Source organism: Lepidothrix coronata, unplaced genomic scaffold (genome assembly GCF_001604755.1).
Source record: "Lepidothrix coronata isolate B3197 unplaced genomic scaffold, Lepidothrix_coronata-1.0 Scaffold287, whole genome shotgun sequence".
NCBI lineage: Eukaryota > Metazoa > Chordata > Aves > Passeriformes > Pipridae > Lepidothrix > Lepidothrix coronata.
In genome coordinates, this window is record NW_016690467.1 from 440,535 (window position 1) to 457,002 (window position 16,468).

The 16,468-nt window shown below is 49.9% G+C and overlaps 1 protein-coding gene across 1 annotated transcript in view; it reads right to left on the reverse strand.

The window, feature by feature from the left end:
* Positions 1–16,468, reverse strand: part of SFXN5 (sideroflexin 5) — a 103,604-nt gene that overhangs the window by 21,506 nt on the left and 65,630 nt on the right. Inside the window, exons 9-11 of the mRNA XM_017836877.1 lie at positions 14,809–14,924; positions 12,660–12,745; positions 2,678–2,795 (exon numbers count right to left, since the gene is read on the reverse strand). Coding sequence (XP_017692366.1) covers positions 2,678–2,795; positions 12,660–12,745; positions 14,809–14,924 — 320 coding nt within the window. The remainder of the gene's footprint in view (positions 1–2,677; positions 2,796–12,659; positions 12,746–14,808; positions 14,925–16,468) is intronic.

Sequence of the window (16,468 nt, forward strand, 5' to 3'; positions counted from 1 at the left end):
GTCTGAGAAATGCTCCCTGCAAGGAGGCTCGGGTTTCCCATCCCAGACTGCGAAGAAATGGATCTGGAGAGGTTGTTCCACCTGCTCTGCTCACTTGAGCATCCCCACAGAAACCCCTAAAGAGATTTTAGAGAATGGGAGGAACATCCTTTAAACACACACTTATAACAAATGGAAACATAATGGGAAGACAAGCTGAGAGAGCTGGGGGGGTTCAGCTGGAGAAGAGAAGGCTTCAGGGAGAACTTAAGAGCCCCTTCCAGTCAGGAGAGCTGGAGAGGGACTTGGGACAAGGGATGGAGGGACAGGACAAGGAGGAATGGCTTCAAACTGACAGAGAGAAGGGTTAGGTGGGATATTGGGAAGGAATTCCTGGCTGGGAGGGTGGGGAGGCCCTGGCCCAGGTTCGGCAGAGAAGCTGTGGCTGCCCCTGGATCCCTGGAAGTGTCCAAGGCCAGGTTGGAGCAACCTGGGCTAGTGGAAGGTGTTCCTGCCCATGGCAGTGGGATGGAATGAGATGGTCTTTAAAATCCCTTCCAGACCAAACCATGATCCCACGATTCTAACACAGATCAGCCCAGGCTGCCTACGGAGAACCCGATTCCTTGGCATCAACAGATGTGAGGTCCAGCTGTGCACATGGAGCTCCCTCCAAAGGAGCAGAGCTGAGCTCCCAGCAGATAATGAGCTCAAGCACCAGCTGTAATGGTTTCTTTTCATTGACATGGAGCGTGGGCAGAGAGCACGTCACTGTGTTTGATCTCCTAATCAGCGCTGATTCATGTTTACACTGCAGATAACATTTCATCTGCTCTCAGAAGGTCATTTTCAAGTGATGCTGAACGCTTTCAGTGGTGCCTGATGCCTGCAATTTGAATATCCTCTCAAGCAAGCCAGACCTTCATTTTCCTCGTGGGCTTGAATTCATTCAGCTCTTAAAATCCACACAGTTTTCCCCTGCTGTAATATCAGACACCACACACGATGAATTATCTGTCACCCATCAAGCTAAAATTCTAGTGGAAGGTGCCCATGGCATGGAACTGGGTGGTCTTTAATGTCCTTTCCAACCCAAACCAGTCTGTGATTCTGTGGTTTTGAGGGAATGGCGTCACCTTTGGGGTAAATGAGGTTAGTGTTACCCCCTGTGGTCTTGCTTCCCTGACTATCTTGAAAGGAGACCTCCCAGGAAAAGCCACGGCCACCTGATGGTGGGTGAGACTCCTTTCCCTGGAAATTGCATCAGGGAGGGTTTAGATTGGATATTAGGAAGGAATTCTTCACTGAAAGGGCTGTCCAGCCCTGGCACAGCTGCCCAGGGCAGTGGTGGATCCCCATCCCTGGAGGGGTTTAAAATCCCTGTGGATGTGGCACTTGGGGACATGGGGCAGGGGTGGCCTTGACAGTGCTGGGAATGGTTGGACTGGATGATCTCAGAGGTCTTTTCCAACCTTAAAAACTCTGTGGTTGCATGATTCCATGAAAAGGCAGCATAAGGGATGTTCTATCCCCAAATCTCCTTCCAACAGGAACTTTGGACATGCTCCAGGCACGTACCTTGAGCAGGTGCAAGACCTGGCAAACCTCCTCAGGCTTTCATAACCAAAACCCTCCGAGCAGAACTTGGGATCAGAGCAAAACGCTGATGGCCAGGGAGCTAAGGTTGAGCTCCTGCCAAAATGACTAACAAACTGTGGATGTATGAATCCGAGGAGAAGCAGGAAAATCACATTGCTCCTGCAACTGGTACTTGTGCAACTTCTTTCTGGAATACTGTGTCTGGTTCTCATGGAAGTGCTCCAAAAAGGATGTTGACTAATTAGAAAAAGTTTAAGGAAGAGCCATATGAATCATTAAAGCTTCAGAAAACACATCTTTTAGCAAGAGACTCCAAGATTGAGATGTATTCAGCTACTTAGAAGATGAAGGGACAGGTTTATCTCAGCCTGTAGAAGGACAACGGAGAATTTGTAACGTGTTTTTCAGTCAGCAGACAAGTGTACAACAAGATTCCCTGGCTGGAAGTCGTGGATAAACCCACCCAGACTGAAAAATTATGAATTAAGCAACAGAGACACTGATAGAAATTTCTGATCAACTGTTCTAGTCGACACAAAGAGAACTCCAGCAAAGTCCTTTGCTCTGTTTCAGAGAGGTTTTATCACTTTAGAATAATGACCTTCCCTGATAATGTGCAAATTCGCAATCTTTAAGCTCCAAACACCAAATGGTCAAAATTAATGGCTTGGAAACAAACACACCTCAGCAATTTGTTCAACTAACTTGGTACAAGTGATTTCATTGGTCATTCCCTGTTTCCTTGGTTGGTTTTCCTCTGTTCACCCCCCAGGGCCGGGTCTTCCCAGAGCCAGACTAGAAGATGAAAAGGCAGCTCTGGGAAGGTACATCCACACCAAAGGGATGGTCCAGGCTCTTGGCTTCATGGACAAAGACTTGTTTTTACTGTGTTGACCCCAAGGAAACACCACTGTGATGGGAGAGGGGCCTTCACCCTCCTGGTGAAGCTGCACTTGAGTGAAGAAAACAGGAACAGACTCGACTAAAAACTGGAGGAGCCTCCCACAGGCATGAGACTGTTTTGGAGGAAGGCACAACAAGCCCTGGTGTTGGTAACCCCCCCGAGACCCCCCCCTGCAGTGACCAGACACGTACTGACCTCGGACATCTGCGGGAAGAGGCTGATGGCCAAGGGGAGGGCCAGGCCAAAGGCAGCGAGGCACACAAGGCTTTGGACTGGGAGAATCATCCGGGGACGGGACCTCAGCAGGGAAGTTCTGGAAAGGAAAGGCTCTGTTAGACCAGTTCACAGACCAGGTGAGTGCATGGCGTCATCAGAACAGACACTGGTGTCCACCCAGACCCACTGGTCTTGGTTCCTTCACAGAATCATGGAATGGTTTGGGTTGGAAGGACCTTAAATCCCATCCAGTGCCACCCCCTGCCATGGGCAGGGACACCTTCCACTAGAGCAGGTTGCTCCAAGCCCTGTCCAGCCTGTCCTTGAGCACTTCCAGGGATGGGCACCTCTTTCTTAGCAGGTCATGGACAAGTTCACCCTCACACTCTTCCCCCAGTTCAAACCACCACACACTTGGGGTGGGGGCCACCCACGGGTGTCACCTGCACCCAGGCTCTGGAGCTGATGGTGAGTGAGCAGAAGGAACCCAGGTCCTTGAGAGATATTGGGAACTTTGTCAGCCCTGCCAGCTGAAAAAGGCACACACGGCTTCGTTAATGGGGTAATAAAGCAGTAAACTCGACAAAAATACCTTAATTTGTTAAAAAATCAAACATCTGCAGCCTGGGTGATAAGGATGTTTTAACACTTGCTCTTCCCAGGGGATATTTATGAGTTCAAGATTTGTTAACAGCGAACACTTGAAGACACCTGCAAGGTCAGGTTCTCAAAATGACCGAGAAGTGACCCTTGTGATGCAATTAACACCCAAAAACTGGGACAACGTTTAGCAGGGAGAAGGTGGCATGTTCCATATATTTCAGGATACAGGACCTCAGGCAGTTTATGAATGCTAAGGGGAAAAACATAATTCTTGAGGGGTTTATTCTGGAGCTATTCACCAAAAGGACTCCTGTCATTCGACTTTTTTTCTACCAACCTGAAAAAAAAAAGGGAATATAAACTGAAAACTTGACAGTGAGTTTTGTTTGAATATTCAGCGTGTATGAGGAATGGAGAGAGTGGGGAGATTTGCTGATGGGTCATTTAGGACCTGAGGGAAAGGCATGGGGTTGGGTATCAGGAAAAGGTTCTTCCCCCAGAGGGTAGTTGGGCACTGGAACTCCTCAGGGGATTGGTTATGGCACCAAGGCTGCCAGAGCCCAAGGAGTGTTTGGACAATGCTCTGAGGGACAGGGTGGGGTTGTTGGGGGTGTCCTCTGCAAGGCTGGGAGTTGGATTTGATCCTTGAGGGTCCCTACCAACTCAGGATATCTCATGATCCTACAATCTCCTAGTTAATCCCTTCCCACTGGGGCACAGGAGCTCTCCTTTGGTCAAGGAAAGCACAACCAGATGACACCGAGCTCTGAACACCTCCGTGGTGACCACCGGGGTTTAACAAGCATTCCCAACCCAACGTGCACCACTCACAGGGTTTCCAGGCGTCCCTCCCCACCTCAGGGCACACACCTGATGGGGTTTTGCAGCCCCATCTCCCCGTGCAGCCGCAGCAGGATCAGAGGTTCCCCCCAACCCCCGTCTGCTCCGCGCTCGGCGCCGGCTCCAAACACGCACCTGACGGATTCCGAGGGAGCAGCTGATGTGTGGGAACTCGTTACCCTGCTCCACGTTGTCTGTGTGTCTGAACACTCAGACTCCTCGCCCTTTGCTAGCGCTGCTTGCTGAAAACTGTCTCCCATCTCGAGAAGGTTTGGGGGAAGCGGGGAGGGAAAACACGATCCAGAGCTTTAACTCCTCCGATATCTCAGCTCCTCACTAATAAGCCATCGAGACGGAGTTGATCCTATCAATTTGTGCTGCGAAAGCCAAGCTTCTGTTCTCCAATATTTTGCTTCTTTTTGTTGCACAGAGCACAATCTTAATCTAAAATTCTCTCACAGAAGCCCAGAAGGATTTTGGCCGAGCGAGGAAAGCGGGAAACCTTGTTCCACGCTAACAACCGCACCATTCAAGACCTGCCATCGATAAGCTGTGATTATCCCTGGGATGCAGAGGGGCAGCTCCTGGAACTGATTTATCCTCCTGCTCAAGCTGCTGTGATCCACGAGAGCCCTCGGTGAGACAATCAGAGGACCAGCATCCCTCGAGCCTCCCTGGAGCACAGTTTAGAACCAAGACATCGCCGCTTACACCACCTCTGACATCTTAATTTGGAAGCCGCACCCTCCGTAATTACTGCCCTGCTGGGCACCTCATAATCACCCAAGTGAAAACCCAACCAATTTAAAATGATCCCCGGTCCAGCCCCCCGGGTGTGACTTCCAGGGGTGCTTCCAGCTCAGGCCAGTTCAAATCACAAGGGCCGACCTCCTAATTAAGAAGAGTTATGGCTTGATGTAAAAAAGGAGAGCGGGCTAATTAACACATGTAGTGCAATGTCTTAATTGGGATTCAGATTCTAAAATTTGTGCGGTTCAGAATAAATGACTCATAATTAGTCAAGAGGTCCACTTTTCTTCTGTCCCCGGGATCTCTGCTCCCAACACAGATCTGGGAAGGATATGAAGTTAAATATTGCATTTTGGTGGCTGTCAACTGCAATCCAAACCCCTCTTTTCACCCATTAACCCCCCGCTGGATGGTTCCAAAGGGTTTAATTGCAGAGGATTAGCACAGATTAAAAATAAATAAAACTAATATCTGTTTGTGGAATGGGGGGTTTAGTTTACAGTGCTGTCCTGTGTGCTCTGCCAAAGGGCTGGATGAGGCAGGTGGAGATCTGGACCTTCACATCCCCCTGACAGCCCAACTTTGGCATCTTCTGAAGCCTAAAGAATCCCAGGGTGAGTAAGGTTGGAAGGGACCACTGGAGGTCATCTAGTCCCACCTCCCTGCTCGAGCAGATTTCCCTGGAGCACATTACTCAGGATTGTGTCCAGATGGCTTTTCAGTATTTCCAGAGATATTAAAACTTGAACTCCTGAACATCTCCAGAGATATTCAAAAAGCAGAAGCAGCAGCCTGATGTATTCACAAGAGCAAATATCCTCTTCCCCTACCAGTAATTCTGCAGAAGAACTGAAGCTGTTTTGGCACGAGAACAGTGGTTTTAGGGACTGTCACCACACACACAGGTCAGGACCAGCCAGGGTGTGGAGAACTAAACTTTGCTGCTCAGATTAGACAACGTGGGATTGAGAAGTTTGCACCAAGAGAAGGTCCAGGGTTGGAAAGCTGCAGGAAAACAACAGAATCATGGAATAGTTTGGGTTGGAAGGGACCTTAAAGACCGTCCAGTCCCATCTCCCTGCCATGGGCAGGGACACCTTCCACTAGTCAAGGTTGCTCCAAGCCCTGTCCAATCTGGCCTTGGACACTTCCAGGGATCCAGAGGGAGCCACAGCTTCTCTGCCCAACCTCTGCCATGGCCTCTTCCAGTATCCCATCTAACCCTGCCCTCTGCCAGTGGCAAGCCAATCCCTGTTGTCCTGTCCCTCCAGGCCCTTGTCCAAAGTCCCTCTCCAGCCTTCTTTAAGCCTCCTTTAATATGCATATCTTATTGTTCCCAACTAGAAGCCAAATTCTTGGCACCCATGGTTTGTCTCCCTCATAAACAAGTGATCCATGTTTCCACATGGACCTCTGGACAGCAAAGAACCGGCATTTTTGCCACAATTCCCTCCTCCTCTCTCTTTTTCCCTAAAGATCCATTTCTTCGCCCCCTTCAAACCACCCTAATGCCTCTTCTTTCTGCGATCTGCCTTCACAACAAATTTTACCTGGGAGACATTAAAAAGGCAGGAACACACCGGGAATCTACATGGATCCACCTAAAGCAGAGAGACCTCACGGATCCCATTGGAATATTCATGGGTGTCCGTAGGTACAGACACACACACACACACACACACTCACATGCTTGTACAGACAGTACATCTGCTCCGCTGAGACAGTGTGTTGTAGATCTTGTAAATACACCTTCATTCAACTTTCATCACATTGTTCATTAGTGGTTTAAATTTTGCATAATTTGGCAGCTGCCTCTGGCGTTTTTCAGGAGGTACTGTAATTTATTCCATATGGAAGTCAGTCGCTGTACTAAAAAGGAGTTATCGGGTTCAGTGAACCAGAGCTGTATTTGTCTAGGAGGAGGTGTCAGATGCTAAACTAAATATGACAGGAGTCAACCAAAGCCTCCCAGCTGACAGATTCTCTGGGGTTTGGGGAGGGTTTGGTATAAACAGGTTCAAAGCTAATGCAGACATCGCGAGACGCCGGGGACGCCGCGGGGTACGGGAAGAGCTGGAGGCTGGAGCTCGGGGTATCCCGAGGTATCCCAGATTCCTCAGAGCCCAGGGTTCAAAACGCCCCGTCTTTGATGTGCCAACAAAGTTTGGGGTGGTTGTCCTACCTCAAACTACCCCAGTTCTGCTGAGACCCTCCCAGAGCCCGTCAGGTCTCTGCACGGGGTGTTCCTGACCTTTCCTCACTCGTTTTGACAGCACCCAGGGAATGGCTGGAGCTGTGCCAGGGCAGGCTCAGGTTGGATCTCAGGCAAAGGTTCTTCCCCCAGAGGCTGGTTGGGCACTGCCCAGGCTCCCCAGGGCAGTGGGCACAGCCCCAAGGCTGCCAGAGCTGCAGGAGGGTTTGGCTGATCCTCTGGGGCACAGGGGGGGACTCTTGGGGCTGGGCCTGTGCAGGGCTGAGGGTTGGGCTGGGTGATCCCTGGGGGTCCCTTCCAGCTCAGCACATTCTCTGATTCTGTGATTTTGGGTCATTTGGGGAAATCTGAGCTCTCCCAGTGACCAGTAGCTCTGCTGTCCCACCCAGCCAGGCCACCACTGTCCTCACCACGGAGCATCCCCTGCTCTTGGCTCCAGCCCCTGTGCCACCTCCAGAGGACACAGCAGATGCAGAGCGAGTGAGGTTGGGGGATTTTTGAGCTTGATTGACATAATTAGAGGAGCAGTTTCAATGTTTACTCTGGAAACAGCCACAGCAGTTTAAGGTGTCACTGCTGGCAGCTGTTGAGTCACAACAAACTTCAGCGAGGGTTTAGCTGGACGGAGAGACTTTGGAGGAAAAGCACCTTTGGGAAACATCCTGCACATGCTGTCAAAAGGAGAATATCTCCAGGGAAAAGTCAAGAAAATGAAGGCCAAGAGGGCCTCCTGCCTCCTGCACGTTTCTGAAGTGAAAAACATGGTTTAAGCTGAAGAAAATGCCCTTCCAGCAACACAAAACTGTGGGCTGAGCACTGGTTGTCCCCCAAGAAAATCCATTTTTTGTGGTTAGGCTGACTTAGCTAAGCCAGAGCAGCTCTGGAATGTTGATCCAGCCTGAGAGCATCCTAATTTTCTGAGCCTTACAGGAAAACAACCCTGGCAGCTGCCGCCTGAGGATGCTCTGGTAGCTCTGCCACAAGATCAGGATGATCTGGAGATGAAGAAAAGAGTAGAAATGCTCCTCTTTTGTGGGCACAACTGTTCTGCTCCCTGTTTCTCTCTCAACTCCTGCCCATTGCCAACAATTCCAGTTTTGTCTCTCTTCCACCAACACTGCACAGACAGTTCCAGGGCCTTCTCTAGTCCAGCCTAACATACCCGAGCTCTTGGACCTTCTGCTGCTCTTCAGACCCTCCAAGAAGGTCTTCTTAACTGACCACTTAAAATAAACGTTTTGAATGCCGAAGGGAAAAAGAGGGAGGGAGTTTTACAGGAATCTGAGAACCCCTGCTGGGAGCACAAAGAAGGTTCCTGGAGGGGTGAGACTCCCCCCACCAGGTCACCCTGCGAGGCAGAGAAGAGGTTTTAGGATAAGGAGGTAAGAAGAGCTCATGTCCTTCAATCTCCACTCAAAGATCACTCAAAGTGGCCACAGCAGATGTTGATGACGGACTGAGCTTCTCCACCAGCCAAAAATTCGGGCTCTCCCACCTCAGAGCTCAGCCTACAGGGGCACCTGAGGCTGCAGTCCCACAGACCTGGAGTGTCTGTGCACAGACCAGGATGGGCTTTAAGTCTGGAAGGAGCGGGAAGCTGGACAAAGACTACTGGAAAAGTCTTGGATGACGACCAGGAGAAAACCGCTCCACTTCCCGAATTTCGTCGTGACAACCAGACAAAAGGATTCACGGGAAACAGGGATGAGAAGTCCGACTTCATGCAGCTGTCCCCACATCCCTGTGACACGGGGGCACTAATGAATTCCCACCGTCAGCCCCATCCCAAAGACGAGTCGCCTCCACCTCGCCGACGCCGCGGAGCCGCTGTTTTTCCCCATTAGAGTTGCCAACGGGGATATTATTTATAAAACTTCAATGAGAATACATCTGCACAAAATAACTGACACCGTGTTCCCTGCATGGCATATGCAGGCTCAAAATAAACATTGATTCTATATGTTAACTGCTTCCACAGAGCGTCCAAGCAGCAGGAAATGCATGAAACATGGGGGAAAGAATGGAGCGCTGCGGAGCTCGGCAGTGGGAGGTAACATTGAATTCCTTGGAGAGCAGAGAAGGCGGCCCTGGGAGTTAAAATACACAGCAGGCAAAGAGATGAGAGGAGCCAAGAGAGCTGAAAAAAATGGCACAAGAGACGAGAGAGGCAGCTGGGGGAGTTAAAACATGCAGATGGAGAGATGGCTGAGAGAGAGGAAAGACCTGGATCCAAGTGGAAAGACGGCGACCAGGAACTGGCCACTTAAAATAAACTTTTTGAATGCCGAGGGGAAAAGGAGGGAGGGAGTTTTCCAGGAATCTGAAAACCCCTGCTGGGAGCACAAAGAAGGTTCCTGGAGGGGTGAGACTCCCCCCAGCAGGTCACCCATGTCCAGCCAGGCTCCAAGGCTAGGCGGGAGAATCGCTCCCATCCTTCCCCACAATCCCAAATGCAAATGAACTTGGGAGGATCCAGATTGAGACTTCTGATTCCAGCTCTCCAGCCTCCAAATAATGAGCCATCACACTCTCTCCTTTATAGACACTGTAAGGATTCCTATAAACACATGGATAATGCAGGCCTGGATGCCATTCCCATGGAAAACGCCCTGGTCGAACTCAAATCCCACTCAATTCAAAAAGTTAAACTTTTCCCCAAATGCTCCAAGTCGTTTCTGTTCCCCAAATGAGGTTTTACCTCTGACTGTGTCCTTCAGTAACCACTTAAAAGATCTGTGAGGCAACACCTGCACTGTGAATCCCTCAGGGATGGACAGGGATGTTCTCCACGTCCCAAAGGTGCTGCCATGTCTTCCAGGGACACCATCACCTCCACCAGCGTGTCCAAACCACACCCCACTCCCTATCCCTGCTGTTTCTCACTCTCAGCCTTCCAGGAATCCAAAGATATTTGATGGAAAATCAAACAGGAGGCACGAAGCTCTGGGGAGAATTCAGGCAGGCAAAAGCAGTGCCCAGATATTTTTATATCCACCGAGTTGCATCGGGAAGGAAAATATTCTCTCCCAAACCCGAATTAAGTCTTTCTATTAGTTAAAATGAGGATTTTTTTGGAGGAGAACCTCCTGTGTGTCCACAGATAAAAACCAGTTTTGATAAGGCTTGCCCAGAGTGCGGGTGCATTTAGTAAAACTCTTGTACCAATACAGGAATTTAGGAAACCCCCGAGTACAAAAAAAATGTTATTATTAGTTTTATTTTGCTCCCAAGCACAAAGCAAATTTTCCTCTCGGTTTTTATTTTGTGCCAGGTGAAATTTTACTCTCAGTTTTACTTAACCTTGTGGATGCTTAGGAAGAGCCAGGATGGTCCCTCAGTGTTCCCTCTCAGAGACAATGATTTAACAACTCAGGGATCGGTTTTCTACAGTATTTTTGCCTATAAAGGGTTTTGTCTGTTGATAACCAGAATAGCAAAGATCCTCTGAAGCAATAAAATGATTTGTCCTTCATGTGCATCCTTTTTGGGTGGTTAGATGGGAACCTCAGTTCTTCTGACTTTGAGTAAGCCCTGAGTAAGGTACTCCAGAGGAACCTACTCCAGGGGAAGGAATGGCCACTCCTGAGCACCTTCCCAGCAGATCCTGCTGCTGGATCATGGCCTGGGGGACCCTGTAGGTGATAAAGGGCCTCGGGGCAGGAAAGAGATCTTGCCAAGGAGGAGAATGAATTAAAAATCCGATGTTTTGCACAAAATCAGGGAGGCTGGAATCTACTCCTCATCCCTGTGTGTCTCCAGAAAACACTTCCCAACTCTGGTTTGCGGAAAGTGTTACCAAGACTGTGCCCCGATGAAGGGAACCACCACAGTCCCTTTGAAAAAAGAGAGGAAAACAGCATATTTTGGGCAAAACGAGCCGAAAAACCTGAATTTACAGTTCCTAAAACAGGGTTTGTTGCCTTGTTTCTCCCCACCCGCAGGCCAGGGGAGAAATTAATACTGGTGAGAAGCTCAGGGTGCTGGAGGGGTACCAGCCTGTATCCATATTTTTAAATTTACATGTTACAAAATCAGCCTCCGAATTTACAGAAGGAGCCCCGACCCTTCTGCTACGGAGAGAAAACTGCCCGAGGGTGTTTCCACGAGGATAAACAAAGCTCACCGAAGGTCTGGGTCACTCCCTAATCGTACTAATTGTTATTTACTCTGTCACCCGAGCCACTAACAACAGATTTGTTTAAGGAGAGCCTCCAGTTTCGCTGCTGGGACAAAGGCAGCAAGTCCTTTAGCATCCCCATCTTTCAGTGGGATAATCGGTCTCCAGAGGCCGGGAAGGGGATCCCCACCCCCAGCCCACGGATCGTTCACACCTAATGAGCCGCTGATGGGTGTCCTCGGGAGCCACAAGAACCCAGCGGCTCCAAACAGGCTCACAGAATCCCTGGGAGGAAGGAAATGTGGAGGTGTTGGAAAGGACGGTGGGAGAAAGGCCGAGGGACAGGGAAATTTGGGTTTTTAGCTATTAAAACCTCTGCTGTGAGACAACTGAGCAACCCGGGATAGGAACTGGGTGGTCTTTAAGGTCCCTTCCAACCCAAACCACTCCATAGTTCTGTGATAACTGGGCGTGAAATAATAACCCTGCCCTCTCCTTCCCCCCGTCCAGGCACTGCTGCTCCACAGACACATCTGCCAGGAGAGATAACGGCTTAAATAGTGATGGAAAACAAATTTCTGCTGAATATATGAAGCATTTATTCTTCTTTGAGGAGCAGCTGAGGCCACTTGGGTTGTTCAGCTGGAGAAGAGGAGACTGAGGGGACATTCATTGGGGTCTGCAGCTTCTCCCGAGGGGCAGAGGAGGGGCAACCTCTGCTCTGTGTGAGCAGGGACAGCACCCAGGGAATGGCTGGAGCTGTGCCAGGGCAGGCTCAGGTTGGATCTCAGGCAAAGGTTCTTCCCCCAGAGGTGGTTGGGCACTGCCCAGGCTCCCCAGGGCAGTGGGCACAGCCCCAAGGCTGCCAGAGCTCCAGGAGGGTTTGGATGATCCTCTGAAGGACAGGGTATGATTTAAAACAATCACATCAATGTAACACTTTAACAGTTTTGACAGTGGTTCAAACTGATGGAATAATAAAATCTTAATAAGAAAAAAAAGTCTTTGGTGGACTTTGAAGAGAGACCTTGTCCCTTGTCACTCTCTACAACTCCCTGACAGGAGGGTGGAGGCGGGGGGGGGTCGGCTTCTGCACCCAGGGAACAAGGGACAGGAGGAGAGGCAAGGGCCTCAAGCTGTGCCAGGGGATGTTTAGGTCAGATACTGGGAAAATTCCTTTCTGGAAAGGGCTGTCCATCCCTGGCACAGCTGCCCAGGGCAGGGGTGGAGTCCCCATCCCTGGAGGGATTTAAAATCCCTGTGGATGTGGCACTTGGGGACAGGGGTCAGGGGTGGCCTTGGCAGTGCTGGGGGATGGTTGGAGGGGGCTTTTCCAACCCAAACAGTTCTGTGATTCTATAAAACACCAGTGAATGACACCCACTAAGGATCTTTTACCCCTTCCCCTTGCAAATCCCCCCTTCACCCCCAACACTTACTTTTCCAGTACGGACATGATAATTGGAGGTAGAACCAGTATAGGCATGGGCAGGACCACTCTGGTCAGGGCTGTTTCCAGCAGTGCCTGCGAAGGGAAAACAAACAAACAGATCCATGACACTTGAAACAAACCCCAGGATGTACCTGCTGGGCTCAGAAATGCCCTGGCTGGTCTTTCTTGCGTTGCTCCTGCGACTGAAAGCACCAACACACCCTTTCAGCTTTGCCAGCAGCTGTTTGTGCACATCCCATTTGCCCTCCACGCTCGGTCACAGACCCAGCAGAATAAAGACAGGCACCCAAGAGCTTCCCTGATTTCATTTCACGTGTTCAAACATCCCATCACGTTCCTACACCAACATGTTGGTGCTTCCTGGAGGAAGAAAGGCGGGCAGAACAGCTGCCTGGGAGATGTGGTGAGGTGAAATATCTCACTGTGGGCCGGGCAGCAGCTTCAAAAATTCCTCCCTCAACTGAGTTTTGATTTCAGTTCCACACTGGGGGAATGAGCACCTTAGTGCCTGCTCCAAGACTTGCTCCTGGTTTTTAATCACTGGTGGTTTATTGTGAAGTATTGTAACACATAGGGGGTTCTCCTCTCCCAGGAAAGCACCCAATCAGTTGTCCCTCCACTGGAAGGGACAAAGCAGCTTGAGATATATAAAGTACCCTGAGACCTAGAGAAGATCTTTCAGAGGAACAGATAATTGCCCTCCAGCCCTTTCCAGTGCCTAAAGAGGCTCCAAGAGAGCTGGAGAGGGACTGGGGACAAGGCATGGAGGGACAGGACACAGGGAATGGCTTCCCAGTGCCAGAGGGCAGGGATAGATGGGATACTGGGAAGGAATTGTTGGCTGTGAGGGTGGGGAGGCCCTGGTACAGGTTGCCCAGAGAAGCTGTGGATGCCCCTGGATCCCTGGAAGTGTCCAAGGCCAGGTTGGAGCAACCTGGGCTAGTGGAAGGTGTCCCTGCCCATGGTAGGGGGTGGGACTGAAGGTCCTTCAGGTCCCTTCCAACCCAAACCATTCCATAATTCCATGTCACAGGAACATCCACATGAGGTCCTTGGGACCCTTCACTCACAACAACCCCTCAGAGAGGTGCAAGGTGTTCCACAAAGGATCTGCCAAATCCCACACGACAAAACCCAGTACTAAGCTGTTCAGGAAGAAGCCTTAGGATTCCATGGCAGCTGAGCAGGAGTTCTCAGAACTCCCAAATTTCAAGTTTAAACCCCACCTACATTGCCCTTACAGCACCTTCCCTTTTAATATTTATTTCCCCTGTTGTCTGCCTTCCCCTCAACCATCAGGATGGAGAGGGGAACTCAGGTCCCGAAGCCAGTTGATATAAGTGAGGAAAACTGGCTCAAATAAGTATCCCTGAGCCCTTCAACAGATTGTTTTAATCTCCCTGTTAAACAACAATATGGAGAGATATTAGAGAGCTCCCATTTCTCGCCGAGGACTGCAAATCTGTACATTAATTGCTGTCTATGAAGTGCCTTAAGAGCCTTGGACAGAAGGAGGGAGAGAAATGCCAAGCATTATATTATTAACTCCTCTGCCTGGGCGTGTGCTTGGGTACATGCTTTACATTTCAGATTAAAGCCCACTTGGAAACAATCAGATGATGCTCAGGAGACAAAACTAGGCAGGAAAGGGAGGAAAAGGGAAAAAATTCCAGGCAGATGGCCGGGGGTAGGTCACAGGGAAAACAACCCAGGTGTTGGGAGGAGGGGTAAAAGCATCTGGCTGCCCTCCCAAAGCTCTGCTTGGCAACTTTTAGGGCAGTTTTGACATGGGAAGGGTTAAAAAGCTGCTCGGCTGGGATAGGGAGTCATCTTCATTTAGGAAAAGGTGTAAGTTATCTTTGCTTGGTATCCAACAGGACACAAAGTTCCCACAAAGAATTCCTGTGAAAGCACCAGGGTAGTAGAGGATTTTCCCATGTCAGTCTGTGCCCCCCCAAAGCACCAAGGTCAGTCCCCAAATTCGCCAGCGCGACACGAGCCCGTGTCCACCAGAACATTCCAAATGGTGGGCAAAGCTCATCTGTTTTCCAGCCACGGATCCCTACACCTGTGGGATTTGTGGAGCCTGAAATCCAGCAGAGTCCCAGCCCACCAGGAACAGCCCAGGTACGTACGTGTTTGGCAGCAATTCTGGAAGACCCGACGATGTTCCCGTTGTTGTCCAACACGTCAATTCCTTCTTCCAGCTCCGTGTGCCTCATCAGGACAACGTTGCAGATATTGGCACTGGCTGAGGATGGGAAAAGCAGGATGATTAGCCCTGGTCAACACCCAATGGCAGCTCCTTCAGCTTTCCTTCCTTTCCTTCCACCAATCTGCCCAGGAGTTTCTGCGAGTTGCTCTTGTCCCAAGACAAAATTGGGATTCTTCGGAGGAGAATAATAACCAAGATCATTTTCTTTACTTGCAAAACAATCAGAAATGTGTTGATCCAAGGAAATACCAGCATTTCCAGGTGTTGCTGTTCACACATCCTCCCACCCTCTCCCCGGTGATCCTTCACCAGATATTTCCTCCTACTAAGTCAAAACATGTCCTTGAACTGAGTGGCCAGTTGGGTTTGGCCAACCAGGAACTGCTGAGGGACAGCTGCCTCTTCTGATGGGACATCCCAGAGTGGGACTGTGCCCTTCCCAAACCAGCACTCTTCTTAAATAAAGGATTTTCATAGAACCATGGAATGGTTTGGGTTGGAAGGGATATTTCAGGGCCATCTAGTCCATCCCCCTTCCATGGGCAGGGACACCTTCCACTAGCCCAGGTTGCTCCAAGCCCTGTCCAACCTGGCCTTGGGCACTTCCAGGGATGAGGCAGCCACAGCTGCTCTGGGAAAATAAGGAAAAATAGTCAGGAGGACTAGTGGAAAATCTAGTGGAAGGTGTCCCTGCCCATGGCAGGGGGTTGGAACTAGATGGTCTTTAAGGTCCCTTCCAACCCAAACCATCCCATGATTCTGTGATTTCACACATTTTAGGGTGGAAATGGCTCCATGGGCTTATTTTCTGGAGTTACAGACCCGTTTCTTTGCTTTATGAATATTTTTCTGAGCGATGACGGCTCTTTATCCCCCCTGACATTCCCCAGCCTCAGCCCTGCACTCACAGCACAGCTGGAAGCAGGTCCAGGACCCTTTCTGACCACCCCCCTTGCCCACCCTGTGGCTTTTGCAGCCTCGAGATGACCCCAAATCCTGCTCCTGAAGTGATGTATTAAGAGTTGGGGTTGAGAAACACCCTTGCAGGTGCAGCCTCTCTCCGGGGCTCAACCGCTCCTTAAATTCTTCCCCGGAAAAGCTGCTAATTCCTCCAAAACTTTAGGCTTTGATAAACTGGCATTTTCCAGCACCTCCCCACCACCACATTTCGCCTCAAACTTTCCGACCAGAACTAATCCAAACCCACTGTTGCTGCAAGTACCACCGCTTTCCAAAAATGTGCTTCTGTGCTGCTTGATGGGTTAATATTCGCTAATTAATCTCAACTCATGTCATATAACAAATGTCTAATTTTTTGAGGGTGGTGGGTGGGTGAGCCCTATATGAACACAGCTCTCTGCAATCAAGGATGATTTGTGGTGACAAATGCTCCTTACACTCGAGAAGGAGAGGAACATACACACACGCACACTCTGTCTCTCCCTTCAATATTCCAACTACGGGACCGCTCTCCCCATCTATCAAAAGATCTGTGTTACCAACCCTTCAGCTCCTTAAAATCCCAGATAAAAAAGCAAACAGGCAGTTCATTTAAAGAAAGTTTAGCCCCCCCTCCCCCC